This window comes from Balaenoptera borealis, assembly GCF_965194805.1.
Source record: "Balaenoptera borealis genome assembly, chromosome: 9".
NCBI lineage: Eukaryota > Metazoa > Chordata > Mammalia > Artiodactyla > Balaenopteridae > Balaenoptera > Balaenoptera borealis.
The window spans coordinates 116,051,393-116,065,581 of NC_138873.1; the positions used below are offsets into that span (position 1 = coordinate 116,051,393).

General features: G+C 40.2%; 1 protein-coding gene across 3 annotated transcripts in view; it reads left to right on the top strand.

The window, feature by feature from the left end:
- Positions 1-14,189, top strand: part of LOC309634702 (uncharacterized protein) — a 172,359-nt gene that overhangs the window by 104,762 nt on the left and 53,408 nt on the right. Inside the window, exon 2 of one of the 3 annotated variants that reach the window (XM_082405122.1) lies at positions 271-2,593. The exons of the other annotated variants lie outside the window; for them this stretch is intronic. Coding sequence (XP_082261248.1) covers positions 2,525-2,593 — 69 coding nt within the window. The 5' untranslated portion in view covers positions 271-2,524. The remainder of the gene's footprint in view (positions 1-270; positions 2,594-14,189) is intronic. 3 annotated transcript variants of the gene reach the window in all.

Below are 14,189 nucleotides of genomic sequence, written 5' to 3' on the forward strand. Positions count from 1 at the left end.
TTATTCATTTATCTTTAGCTGTGTTGGGTCTTCGTTTCTGTGCGAGGGCTTTCTCTAGTTGCGGCGAGCGGGGGCCACTCTTCATCGCGGTGCGCGGGCCTCTCACTATAGCGGCCTCTCCTGTTGCGGAGCACAGGCTCCAGACGCGCAGGCTCAGTAGTTGTGGATCACGGGCCTAGTGGCTCCGCGGCATGTGGGATCTTCCCAGACCAGGGCTCGAACCCGTGTCCCCTGCATTCGCAGGCAGACCCTCAACCACTGCGCCACCAGGGAAGCCCCAACCACGTGTTCTTTATCCATTCATCTGTCGATGGACATTTAGGTTGCTTCCATATCTCAGCTATTGTAAATATTGTTGCTGTGAACATTGAGGTGCATGTATCCTTTCAAATAAGAGTTTTCTCTGGATACATGCCCAGGAGTGACAATATACACTTTAAATTTACACAATGTTGTATGTCAATTATATCTCAATAAGCTGGGGACAAAAGAATATGAAGGATTTGGGGCTTAATTTTTAAGTATTCCAATCTTGGAGGCTGATTGTAAAGCCTGGCATCCTGTACCTATGGTGAGTCTACAGGTGGATTGGGTCATTAAGAATCGCCCCTCCTGTAATATGCTACTACTTTATGTAAAGAATGACCCCAAGCATAGATTCTTATAGGTATTTAGAAGAGAATTTCAAACTAAAAAGAAAACATAGTAATTTTGTCCCACCACAAACCAGCCCATCTGTGATTTGTGTATCGAGGCTTCCCCAGAGAGATTTAGGCAATTAAGAATTGCAAGCCCTTAATTAGGATGAAAGAGTCAGAGATGGTAGATGAAGATGCTGATGAGTTCCAGAAGGGCTCTGTGCGTTGGAAGAGTTGGGTAGTCAATGCAATATTACGTGTAAAGCAGAGTGGAACATTTCATTAGCAAACAATGTAATGATGCCCAGAGATTCCCCAGAAGGGCTCCTCGTGTGTCCTGATCTTGGGGGCCTGTTTCTTCTGGTGTGCTTTTGGGACCATTCAGTGGGTGGACAGCCCTGCTTTCCCCCAGTGGAACTAAAGAGGGCGTGTTGAATCCAACACCTTCCAGAGCTTGCACTGGGCTTTGTCAGCCGTATGCTTTTTATAATCATCCGTCATAAGCAAAGAAGAATTGTTTCTACCCCTCTCTCTGCCAGGCCTGCCTCTAGTACCCAAGTTTCCCCTCTGCCACTGGGTGGTTTACATATCATTCTTTCTGTTTGGAACAACCTTCTCTGTTTTCCACACCTGAGTCCCTCCTGTTCTTTAATAGACAGCTTGAACTTCACCTCTTTCAGCAAGTATCTGTGGGTTAACCTCACATTCTTAAAAAATTCTATTGTGAATTCCTTGATTATATGGTGGCGTAACTGCCTGGGTTCTGAAAACAGTACTAACCAGGGGCCTTTAATTAAAATGCAGTAATGGTGAGGCACAAGTGAGATGCCTGCTGCTCTGGAATTTAGGAGAACAAATGTCTGAAGGAAAAAGGAAAGTAGGATTCAAGTAGACTTTCTAACGATAAAGACTCCAAAGAAAGGACTGCATTTAGGAAACTTAAAATACTGTTAATCATAAATAGAAATCTAAAAATAAGTTTGGACAGGTATATGCGGGAGAGAGTGTAAAAGAATAACAATTAAGAATTCTGCAAAGTGACACAGGAAATGGAAATAATAATCTGAATATTTTAGGCCAACACCAACAAAACACCTAATAATTCTTTTTGATGTACTGGAAAAATAAACAGATTTCATCTTTTAGTTCCTGGGCAATATTAAAAAAATTTTATTCTACCATTAGATATTCCCTCTGCCAACTTCCTAAAATGATTCTAGAAGTATTACTGACTTTTCTAACTTTATTTCCCTTGCTACTCTTATTTTATATGTTATTCTGTAAGCATCTTGCTTATTTTCTTGCCTATAGGGAATAATTTTACCTAAATATTCACATTAGTCATTTGAGCATAGTATTTCACAAACAGTTTTACCCCTCTGCTTTTTTAAGACCATCCATTACTTTTATTCTGTTTCCTGCGTCGACATTTTTCATGCTGTTTGTAATGATTTTCAGTAGGAGAAGAAAGCTTAAATGCATACAGTGATGCTTCCGTGAAATGGAATTTTCAAACATATTTGTTGCTTGGATCTGCTGCTCCAGTTTTAAAAATAGAAATGTTATCCCCAAGAAAATAAGGGCGTATTTTGCCACTGCAGGTAGGTTCAAATTTCCCCAAATATTTTTATTGTTTTCTTTCCTTTTTTTTTAGTTTGACAAGAAACCATTTGTGCATTCAGAATTTCTTTCTCTTTATTGAGATCGTTTTTACTCATTGTTCCTTGATGTCAGCTCACCTGAATATCTGATTTCAGGATGTTTTCTGGTTGGATTCCTGAGAGCTGGCAACATCAAACAGGTTTATTTAGCCGTGTGATGCACGGAGCTGCAGAAAGCAAGCAAAGGCTGTTAGCAGGAGCCAGGAGGAAATCTTTAAAAGTCTGATGAGCCATGTCACACACACTAAGGACACAAAGAAATTGCATTTTGCACCCTCCATAGAGATATTGATGGTAAGTAACAGAATGTTGGGAGCCAGAGTGCTTACGGAGGATCAATGCAGCCTCGGCTGCAGGTGAGAGGGAGCTGAGGATGCCAGAGTCGCCGGACACCAGGGTAGGACTGCTGGTCCTGCAGCCTGGAAAGTCTGTGAAGCTAGCCTTGGGTGAGAGCATTTTTTTTTTTTTTTTAAGCTGGAGCGAGACAGCTCCTTGAGTACGATGGTATTCTGGTCATCAGATCCAAATACGAGCTCAGCAGCTCTTTAAAAAAAAAAAAAAAAAAAAAAAATAACAGATAGCTGCAGGACCAGTCCTTCCCCCTGATGGCTGTACACATTGATTTGCTTTGCAAATTGATTGCTTTTGGCATTTGCAACCCTCCTGAACAACAGGGGGGGAGAAATCCAGGGACTGGGCCAAATTCACGATGATGAATGTGTATGAAGACACATGTGGCATCACATAGCTTGCTCTGGATAACAGCACTTAAGAGTAATAACAGCTGGATTCAAGTTTTTTAAATGAAGGCCATATTATTATTGGGGGGCATTGGATCGATGGGAGTCAGAGGGAGATAAAAAATTATTTGACATGAATGGGTTGTACCTTGGGATAGTGGCCACCAGGCGGACATGACACACTGCTCTGGGTCTTTGTGGGATGACTTTTCTCACCAGGACTTGGGTGTTATGCCTTAGTTTGCAACGAGGGCACAGAAGGAGCACAGAACCTCTTCTGTATTTATTGTGGGGGTTTTGTAAAGTATATTGTCCAATAAATCTCACGCTGCCTTCTTTTTTTTTTTAATTTATTTATTTATGGCTGTGTTGGGTCTTCGTTTCTGTGCGAGGGCTTTCTCCAGTTGTGGCGAGCGGGGGCCACTCTTCATCGCGGTGCGCGGGCCTCTCACCATCGCGGCCTCTCACCATCGCGGCCTCTCCTGTTGCGGGGCACAGGCTCCAGAAGCGCAGGCTCAGTAGTTGTGGCTCACGGGCCTAGTTGCTCCGCGGCATGTGGGATCCTCCCAGACCAGGGCTCGAACCCGTGTCCCCTGCATTGGCAGGCAGACTCTCAACCACTGCGCCAACCAGGGAAGCCCTCACGCTGCCTTCTTCACGAAGATATCCAAGAGAAATTCCTCACAGACCTTAGAGACAGGAAAAGCTATGTTCTCCAGAGGAATGGTGCTGTTTCCCCTTTATGGGCACTGACTCTGGTGACTGCCAGGGTTTTCCTCCTGCTTTGACCCCTAGGGTTAGGATCGGACGTTCCATATACCTTGTTCAATACTTTTATTCCTGACTTCATTTTGCTATCTTAACCTCATTTTCCTTTTAGTTTCATCTCTCTTTCTCATAGGCATTTTTGCAATATAGCAGAGTATAAATGAACAGTAAATACAGGTTCTATTTTTAAGTGATAAATTGTCATTTAAAACTTTGCCCAAGTGACGTTGTAATCGTGAAGGAAATATCCTTAATTTTTAAGAGTTGCACGCTAAAGTATACATGGGAGTAAAATGATATGGGGCTGTGATTTGCTTTAAAATACTTCAACAACAGTAAAAGGAGTAGATAAAGCAAGGATGGAAAATTTTTTTGAAGTGTTGAATCTAAGTAGTTTCTTTACTGTTCCCTCAATTTCTGTGTATGTTTAAAATTTTTAATTAGAAAATGTTTTCCATTTGGATCAAGTTTCTGACATAGTGGGAGGCCAGGCTCTTTGTGAACTTGACAGTTACGTTTCCATGAGGAAACCCTTTGTTTATTAGTTGTTCATATAGTCTTCTGAACTTGGTTTAGTTGTTGGTTTGGTTGTTGTTTGGTTTGGTTTGGGTTTCCTCTCTCTGCCTACTCAGTTGATGCTCCAAGTCAAAATCCAAGACAGAATGAAGGCAGCAGATCCGAAATCCAAGACTACTTAAGTTGTGCTAAACTGAACATAGAAACCCTCCCATGTGCTTAGAAACACACTCTGCTTTCCTCCTTGATTGCCCAAATATGTCCTTCTGAGCTGCCATTTTTCCTCTCCACCCAATCCAGATCCAGATCTAGGAATTTAAATCTAAAGAAGCAGGTAGTGCTGATTCATGACAAAAGTGCTGCACTAACTTGCAAAGTTGAAAGCACATAACATACCTTGTGCTCTTCCTGTGTCATGCATGTTATTGAATTTGGTTACTTTCTCTGTCTCTGTGTGTTTCCACTCCTGTATAAGAGTGAAGATTTGAGATAAAGACTGGAATTTAAATGAGTATTAGGAAGGAATGCATCTTGGTTTAAATATGAGTCTGAAAAGAATCTGTCATGGGCACTCAGCTAGCTGCTTACTTAGGGAAATGGTCATCTTAAGAGAAATTTATCATATGACTTCATTGTAGTCACCCCTCCGTACCCATGGGTTCTGCATTGCAGATTCAACCAACTGACCAAGGATCAAAAATATTTGGGGAAGAAAATTCCAAAAGTTCCAACAGGCAAAACTGGAATTTGCCGTGTACAGGAAACAATTTACATAGATTTACATTGTATTAGGTATTATAAGTAATCTATAGATTATTTAAAGTATACTGAAGGATGTATATAGGTTCTGTGCAAACACTACGCCGTTTTATATAAGGGACTTGACCGTCAGTGGATTTTGGTATCCGCAAGGGTCCTGGAACCAATCCCTCCTCTATACCAAGGGATGACTGTATTGCCTGGGAACTGATGAAAACAGAGAAGGAGTAAAATAACCTCTGCTTTCTCTCCATCTTGTGATGGTAAAATGGTTGAATAAATGCACTTTGCTTATGGCCTTGAAAAGCACAGGGGACTTCATCTTTCCAAGTGCTTTCATGCAACGCCCAAGGCTTATTCTTGGCATTTCATGCATAACTGGTCCTAATGTTTTATTTTCTTAACACCTGCTGGATCAACAAGAACCCGCAGGATCATTTCTGCAAATTGTCTGAAAGAATTCTGACTATGAACCATGATCACAGTACAACCCCTTAGGCCACTAAAAGTAAAATGTCCTATCATCTTCAGCATCATCCACAAAATTTTACTTTCTTTTTTGCACAGTCTTCATTCCGGATGTACTTTTTAAGGAGCCTGATAGAGCTATTCTTATTATGATTTACAGTGGTAGTATTTCACCTAAAAACCGGTGCTATGCACACTATTAGTTAATAAACTTTGGGGAAATATTTGGTTGAACCATAGAAATTGACATTTTTACACTTCAACATGAATGAATCTTGAAAATTTGACATGGCTCAACTTAACAGTGATCTCTCTTTCACACAAATTATTCTGTTTGTTACTTTACTTTTCAGGACTTTCTTAGGTCAACCCCTTGCCGTTTCTATCAGTCATAGCCTGATAGGCACATGTCGATTTCCTGGGTGTCATCAGTATTCTTGAGCCGTGAGGCCAGAGCTTCAGGGGCCAAGAAATGCGCTTTGACACCTGCCATGTGGGAGGCAAGGACTGGAGTTCCCTCCAGTTGTCAGTGGGTTCTGCAATGTCCATGTGCCCTAACTTTATTCCCTCTCTTTGTGTTTGAGGAAGATCTAACAGCCGCATAGAATGCTAAGGCTCTTAATCCTTAAGGAGATTACCTACCTCAAATTTTAAATTCCTGTCATCATAGGACATGTTTCTCAAACTGGTATAAATTGTATGTGTCATGCAAAACCAGAAGACACTTGGAAATTGTAGTCCGTCCTACCCAGTGATGAATGACTTAAATCGCCGGTTTTCTTTGTATTGAAAGAAATATAAATATATTATGAAATAAAATACAAAAGTCATGTGAACTTTTAAGACTAAATATGACACTTGTTAGACATGTTTTGCTTTTAGATCTATTGCCACTCCCAGAACCATGGGATGGGAGTTCACTGTCCTCGGCCAGTAGAGGGACTTTAGTGGAAGATTTGAGACCCTGAGTTTAGGAAATGCTTAGATTTGACAGCAAAGCCCACGCAACACCCTGAGAGCTACACTGTAAAATTAGCATAGAATATTGGTCTATAATCATTTGTGGAATGAGTGGGGGTATATATGATGATTATCATGATAAAAAAGCCAGTATTTATTGAGTTCTTACAATGGGCCAAAGTATGGGTGCACCAGTATCCCAGAGGCTGGCAAACTATGTCCTGAAAGCCAAATTCAGCCCACTGCCTGTTGTTATAAATAAAGTTTTATTGGAACACAGTCACACCAAATCATGTACCTGTTGTCTCTGGCTGCATTCACTCTTCAACAGCATATTTGATTTGTTGCAACAGAGACTGTATGTCCTGCGAAACCTAACCTGTTTATCATCTGGCTCTTCATAGAAAAAGTTTGCCAACACCTGTATTCATGCATTTACTCCTCAAAGCAAGCTTCTGAAGGACATTCTATTATTGACTTCATTTTCCTGATGAGAAAACTAAGGCATGAGAGGTTATATAACTTACCCAAGGTCATAGAACAGGTAAGCGGCAGGACACGGTTTGGAATCCATCAGTCTGGTTCCAAAACCCATATGTCTTAACTCATTATTAGAGATCCTTCTATATAAGAAGAAACATCTTCAAGGTCATCTTAAAAAAACAGACCTTAAGTTGATAGCTCCCTAGTAGGTGATGCTGATATATGTATCTATAACTAAAAAAGAAGGTGCCAAGCCAGAAGATGATCAGCAAGAAGCCTAGCACACAGCAACAGTGGTGCCTGAGAAGGTCACAGTTCATCCATGTGATGCCCATTCCCCTTGTGCCTGTGGGCAGACCAGAGGGTCTGAGACACCTGAACAAAGCCCCGTGGAAACCACGGCTCCAGCCAAAATCACTCTTCCTGAACTTGGCTCATAAATCCCAGTTCCACGCTTGTACGTTCCCCATGTCGTTCTTTTCTACTTTAATGCCCTCCCAATGCCCACAGTGAAAGAGGTGGGGAGTTCAGACATTACGTGAGACAACGTTGATAATGGTGGGGAATGTCAGGTTTACGCTGTGGTGGTCATGGCAGTGGCGTTCTTTTAACTTAATATTATTAATCTTTCCAGGGGACAGAGGTTAGGACGACTTCATAAAATTCTTAAGATCCTGCAGTGTGCATGTGACTACATCATAAATAGAACAAATGATCTCGTAGTCAGGCTTCTATTAATTGGGATTGCTCTGTTCATTGGTATTCCTGTGCTTATAGAGTGATGAGCTCAGGAATGGTTGAGGGTGCTTCTTCATTCAAAACCTGCATTCATCATAGTTTCAATATTAAAGGTATTTGACTCTGCCTGATTCTGTTTAAAATGTACAATACATATGGTGTACTATTTTCTTTTTAACTGGAAACAGGTTACTTAAAAATCATTGGCAGTTTTCTCTAATGATGAAAATGGCAGCTTACCTTTGGAGCTGGCTTCCTTTGTGGTGGTGGTGGGGGGGGTGCGGGGAAATTCCCAAATAGTCCCTTGTGTGATATAAATCTAAAGGAAATAGCCACCCAGGTGTTGAGGGAGGAGATAGCCAGGTGTTTGTGGGGTTGAGCCCCAGGCTCTGGCTCTGTAGGTAGATGGGGTCTCATAGCCTGTCAGCGTTCAACTGGTTCCTCCGCTTTCAGGGTCAGAGTTGTCAAAGTGGCCTGATGGGACTCAAAAGCCCCAGTGGAGGCCAGATGGCCAGGAGGGGTCATTAAGTCCTGAGGTACAGTTTGCCATAATCCGGGAGAGTTTGCACTGGTGACCCTGTTTCAAGGCCAGGGCTTTAATCAGCTGAGCGAAACACTAACTCTGAACTCAGTGCATAGCCTATACTAGAACCTCTTTGGACCAGTAACCCAGTACTGTGTGTGCATCCTGCGTAGAAATGGCTGAGGGTGTGATTCAGCAGAGCTGATTCATAAAGTCCTTGAAGTCCAGGCCATATCTGTTGCGGGACACGCATGGCTGAGTCTATGGCGGAAGATGCATCCCTCCCTGCTCCCCAAGGAGCTCTGCGCAGAACAGGGGCAGTGAGAGTGCAAACAGTGGGCTGCCCTGTCCCCCCGACTTCCTACCAGGGAGTGAAGGGGTGGGGGATGTCCAGAGTTGGGGTGTCCTCTTATAGACGGACAAGGGTCTTAACTTCTGACTTGGAGTAATGAGAAGATCCACTCACTATTATTCTCTAAATGATGTTATTTTCTCACCTCACTGTACTATGAATACTTCCGTGTGCATGAATTTATTGGGCCCATTGAGGACTCTTCATGAATGGAAATCTCTGCTGCTCCCTTTCTTCCAAAGAAAGAATGGATAATCTGCTCTTTGAAAATGTTTGAGTCATGAGTCTACAGTCATTTGGAGGAACTTTAAAATATAAAATTTATATTAAATAGCGTATGAGGATCATCATTCTTTTCCACTGATACGGGGTGTAAGGATGTTTGGTAGACACAGGGATCTTACTGAAATAGTAAAGAGAAATCTTAAGCAGATAAAACTCTTCATGTATAAGCAGGAACAATCTACAATATTTGCCCCTTCCACAATAAATTATATATGTAAAATCTATGTTTAGTTGAGTGCCAAGCAGTGTCATCTGATATTTTACTGATCATCTGATATTTCATCAGAATGAATATGTAGCTACAACTTCAGCTGGGTAGTTCTATTAACACTCTTTGGTCCTCTTCAAGGATTGCCACCTAAGGCTATCATTTAGATAATAATGGCCCCTCTTCTTCAGGTCCAAAAAGAAATTTTTTTCAGTGCTAGCTATTTCTCTAGGAGTTAAGAAATATGTTTACCTTATAGTAACAATACACAGTCAGGATTCTCTCCCCCTGCCTTTTCCCCTTACTTGCATAAATCTTTATAAAAGGACACCTTACTTAGAAAAAAACAGAGATTCCATAACTGTCACTGGGCAGTTGGAAAAAATTTCCAGTGCTTCGGAGCAGCATTCTTGTACAGAGAGGCCCTACCTTATTATTATTATTTTTTAACATCTTTATTGGAGTATAATTGCTTTGGCCCTACGTTATTGATCCCTGCATGTCCTGGGGACCTGGCACATAGAAGGTCCTCAAGTCTGATAAACTGCCCCTTTTTGATTTTTTTAAATTGAAGTATAGTTAATTTACAATGTTGTGTTAATTTTGGGTGGCCAGCAAAGTGATTCAGTTATACATACATATATATCTATTTTTTTTCAGATTCTTTTTCTTATAGGTTGTTACAAAATATTGAGTATAGTTCCCTGTGTTATACAGTAGGTCCTTGTTGGTTATCTATTTTATATACAGTAGGGTGTATATGTCAGTCCCAAACTCCTAATTTATCCCTCCCCTGCTTTCCCCTTTGGTAATCATAAGTTTGTTTTCAATGTCTGTGGGTATATTTCTGTTTTGTATATAACGTCATTTGTATCATTTTTAAAAGATTCCACATATAAACAATATCATATGATATTTGTCTTTCTCTGGCTTACTCCACTTAGTATGATAATCTCTAGATCCATCCATGTTGCTGCAAGTGGCATTATTTCATTCTTTTCTGTAGCTGAGTAATATTCCATTGTATATATGTACCACATCTTCATTATCCATTCCTCTGTCAATGGACATTTAGGTTGCTTCTGTGTCCTGGCTATTGTGAATAGTGCTGCAATAAACATTAGGGTGCATGTATACTTTCGAATTATGGTTTTCTTCAGATATATGCCCAGGAGTGGGATTGCAGGATCATATGGTAGCTCTATTTTTAGTTTTTTAAGGGACCTCCATACTGTTCTCCATAGTAGCTGCACCAATTTACATTCCCACCAACAGTGTAGGAGGGTTCCCTTTTCTCCACATCCTCTCCAGCATTGATTATTTGTAGACTTTTTGATGATGCCCATTCTGACCGGCGTGAGGTGATACCTCATTGTAAACTGCCCCATTCTGAACATGATCATAGCTGGATAGATTTTGTGTTAGAACTCATTCAGGTGCAAGTGACAGAAAAATCCAACTCATACTGCCTTAAGCGAAGAATGAATTTTTGGTTCATGTAATTAAAATACCCCAAACCAGGTCTTTCGCCCGCTACCCCTCCCCTGCCCCCTCCCCATCTCCCTCTGCCATATCTCAGCTCAGCTTTCCTTTTGGATGTTATCACCATGTAGTAATTCCAGCAGTTCCTGGTAAAGATAATTTTTTTCTTTTCCCAGCTGTTCTGTAAAAGTCCCCAGATTTATTTCATTGGACCAATTTGGAGCGTGTGCCTTTCCTGAACCAAGCACAGTGGCTGAAGAATTTGAATCTCTTATCGGCCAACCTAGATCATAGGCCCAGCCCTGGAGCTATTACTCTCACTTGGATAAGATTGGAAAAGTTGTGGTTCTTCCCCCCAGTATGGGTTATTTTACTAGAAAAACATAAATGGATACCAGGCAAACAAAAACAACTGATTCCAGGTTGGGTTTTGTTTTTTTTCCTTTACAACAGGTAAATATGTCTATGTCTTTCCCAAGTTAAGTAATGGTTGTAATCATTCCTCCATTTCCACAAGAAGGAAACTGTTCACACAAAGACTATAGAGAAAAGGGAAACACGAAAGAGGCTAGAGCTGTAGCGAGGCTGACTTCATGTGCATATGCAGCTCTCCTCTTAAAATTGCAAAGCCCTTAAACATTCAAGGCTTTGATATTTTGGCTCATATTATACATTTCAACACCTTACTGTTTGTGTTTGATGTCTGGGTTAGTAATATTAATGCAAAAAGAACCATCTGGGAAAACATTTTTTTTCCTTTCTCACGTGGCTTCTTTATGGATAAGCAAAATGTTAATTATTTAAGCAAAAATGTTTTTCAAATAGAGCCGCAATGTTGTTTTGAATAAGGAGTTTTATCACTATACTATCCACTTCTAGTTACAGAAAAACAGAAGCAGATTGCTTTGTACTCATGAGGAAAATGTGGAGATCATTGCTAGAAATGCATTGTAGAATTTGCCCCAAATATTAATCTGTAAATACCATTCTTTGTAATTAAGCTCTGTTACAGCATAAGAAAAAAACTCAGTAAACCCTCTTAAGTGATATCTCATAAGATTATAAAATTTCTGAAACCATTTTTGGATTAAGAAAGCCACAGACACACAATATTCACAGGGAAAAGAGGATTTTTAAAATAAAATTCTTGAAACTAACAGATTGGCATCATTAAATCAGGTGAGTTCTGGTAATTACTGAGAAATAAGACACCTGGATTCAATAAATATGGAAGCATTTAAGCATGTAGGAAAGCACAGAGAGACGGAGTAAAATGTGTAAATTTGAATTCTTATCCTATTGAAAGTCACAACAATAAGAATCACGTGAAATACTCTTGGCTTCCTGGGCAGAAATGAGCACATCAACACTTCAGGCTATGGCAATACGTATTAATGCATTACAGATAAACCAATTAAAGGGCTTGATTACCAAATGTAAGACAATGAAAAGCAGTGCTTTTCATATAAACGTATGTGGATATTAGCGTACATGACACTGGCCCTAAAAGCCCTAAGGATCCAGATCCTCACCCTTTATACAAATTCTGTCCTAAACCCATCTGCCTACGGACACCCATCTCCTCCTCCGCCACTATCCTCTTTCTCCCACTTCATCAAAGAAGAACAAACCTCTTGTCTTCTTTTTTCTTGAATCTAACCATACTGCATTCTCCCAGGGTAGAAAAACCTCTCATCCAACCAAGGGGATGACTTAACATATAAAATATAACAGGGACTTCCCTGGTGGTGCAGTGGATAAGACTCCGCGCTCCCAATGCAAGGGGCGGTACAACCAAATAAATAAATAAATGTTTTTTAAAAGTAGGAAGCTTGTTTATAGAAAAAAGAAATTAATAAAAAAAACAGATAAAATATTGCCACAGGGAAAAAAAATCATCATCAGTAATAAATGAGGGTCTCGATGCCTTATTTCATGCAGGTGACAAATTTATGAAATGATTTTTTTCATCAAAGGTTTTTATCTATTTATCACAGAATTAGAATATTTAACTGTGAAAAACATGCTGGGAACTTACAGTCAGCTAAGAAGTGTGTTCTGTCTGCATTTTTACAATTCTCCACAGCGAGAATGAGCTTTGGTGATTCATGTTATTAACCTGTGTCTTGGGCTGTGTCTCAGTTGCATATATTGCATGATTTCAAGGAAGGATAAAAATGCCCATGTTTACTTGCATCAAATTTTTTAAGATTATAATATAATGGAAATCTTTGTGTTTTTTTTTTAATATAGGCACAAATCTCCTCCTGTCACTCATCACTCATTCCATTTATTTGTGTACTTAACATTGCTGTGCTGTAGATAATGCACTTAACAGCAATCATTTTATTCACTTTTTGTAAACTCTACAATTACTAGGGACTAAATACCTTCTCTTTGCTGTTAATTCCCAGAAGAGTTAACTGCACTCTTTAAAGTAAAACATCTATTTAGGTATGGATGTGTGACAAAATATTCTCAAAATGCAATCTAGTACGTAATACCCTGAACTTTAGAAAATCATCTTTATTTAATAAGGATTAGTTCCTTCCACTTAGATGTTGCTATTTTAATACTGTCAAGTGTGTAATCATAAACTTAATAATTTTCATCCAGGAAATGAAATTCCTAAGCAGTCCATATGTAATAATTCTCAACTGTCTGTCTTTAAAGCCATCTGTCATGCCTTTGTAAGGTCCTTCAAGTCAACCTAGAATATTGAAATTGGCATAAAATAGGTCTTTGTTCATGAGCGACAGAAAAATTCTTAAAGTCTCCAGTTTCATGAGGTTGTTTTTACCAGGTTTGGTCCAAACCCAGCTCCACAAACAAGATGCCTCTAAAGAGAGTATAACAGGTGTAACTAACCATCAATTGGTTAAGTCTTGATATAGCATGAAGGTACATTTACCAAAAACTGAGAAACTGAAAGGCTTTTAGTTTGTCTGGCAAAATACTGGATGATGTCTTGGATATTTTAATATTTTGTACCCCAATATTATTACCAGTAGTTGAATGAAACTCACCTGGAATGGGTTTGGTAGGCCTCCACTTTGTACTTCCAACTTCTGACAGGCGTGTGCAAGGAAGAGAGCTCTCACTTTAGATCTGAAACGTGGGTTAGATCTGAAAGACAGTCCATTCTCTCTTTTACTGACCCTCTTCAGACTGACATAACTAACACTCATCACCCATCAAAGACAGCATGCAGAGCTTTCCTGATAAAACAAACATGGTACCTTAGTCTGCTTGGGCTGCCATAACAAAATACCATAGACTGGGTGGCTTAAACAACAGAAATTTATGTCTTGCCGTACTGAAGGCTGGGACGTCCAAGATCAAGGTGCTGGCTGATTTGCTTCCTGGTGAGAGCTCTCTTCCAGGATTGCAGATGGCCACCTCCTCACTCCATCCTCACATGGCCTTTCTTCTGTGCTCATGTGGTGTCTCTTCTTATAAGGACACTAATGCTGTTGCATAAAGGCCCACCCATATGACCTCATTTAACCTTAATTACTTCCTTAGAGGCCCCATCTCCAAATACAGTCACACAGGGGGGTTAGGGCTTCAACATATGAATTTGGGGGGGATGCAAATATTCAGTCCGT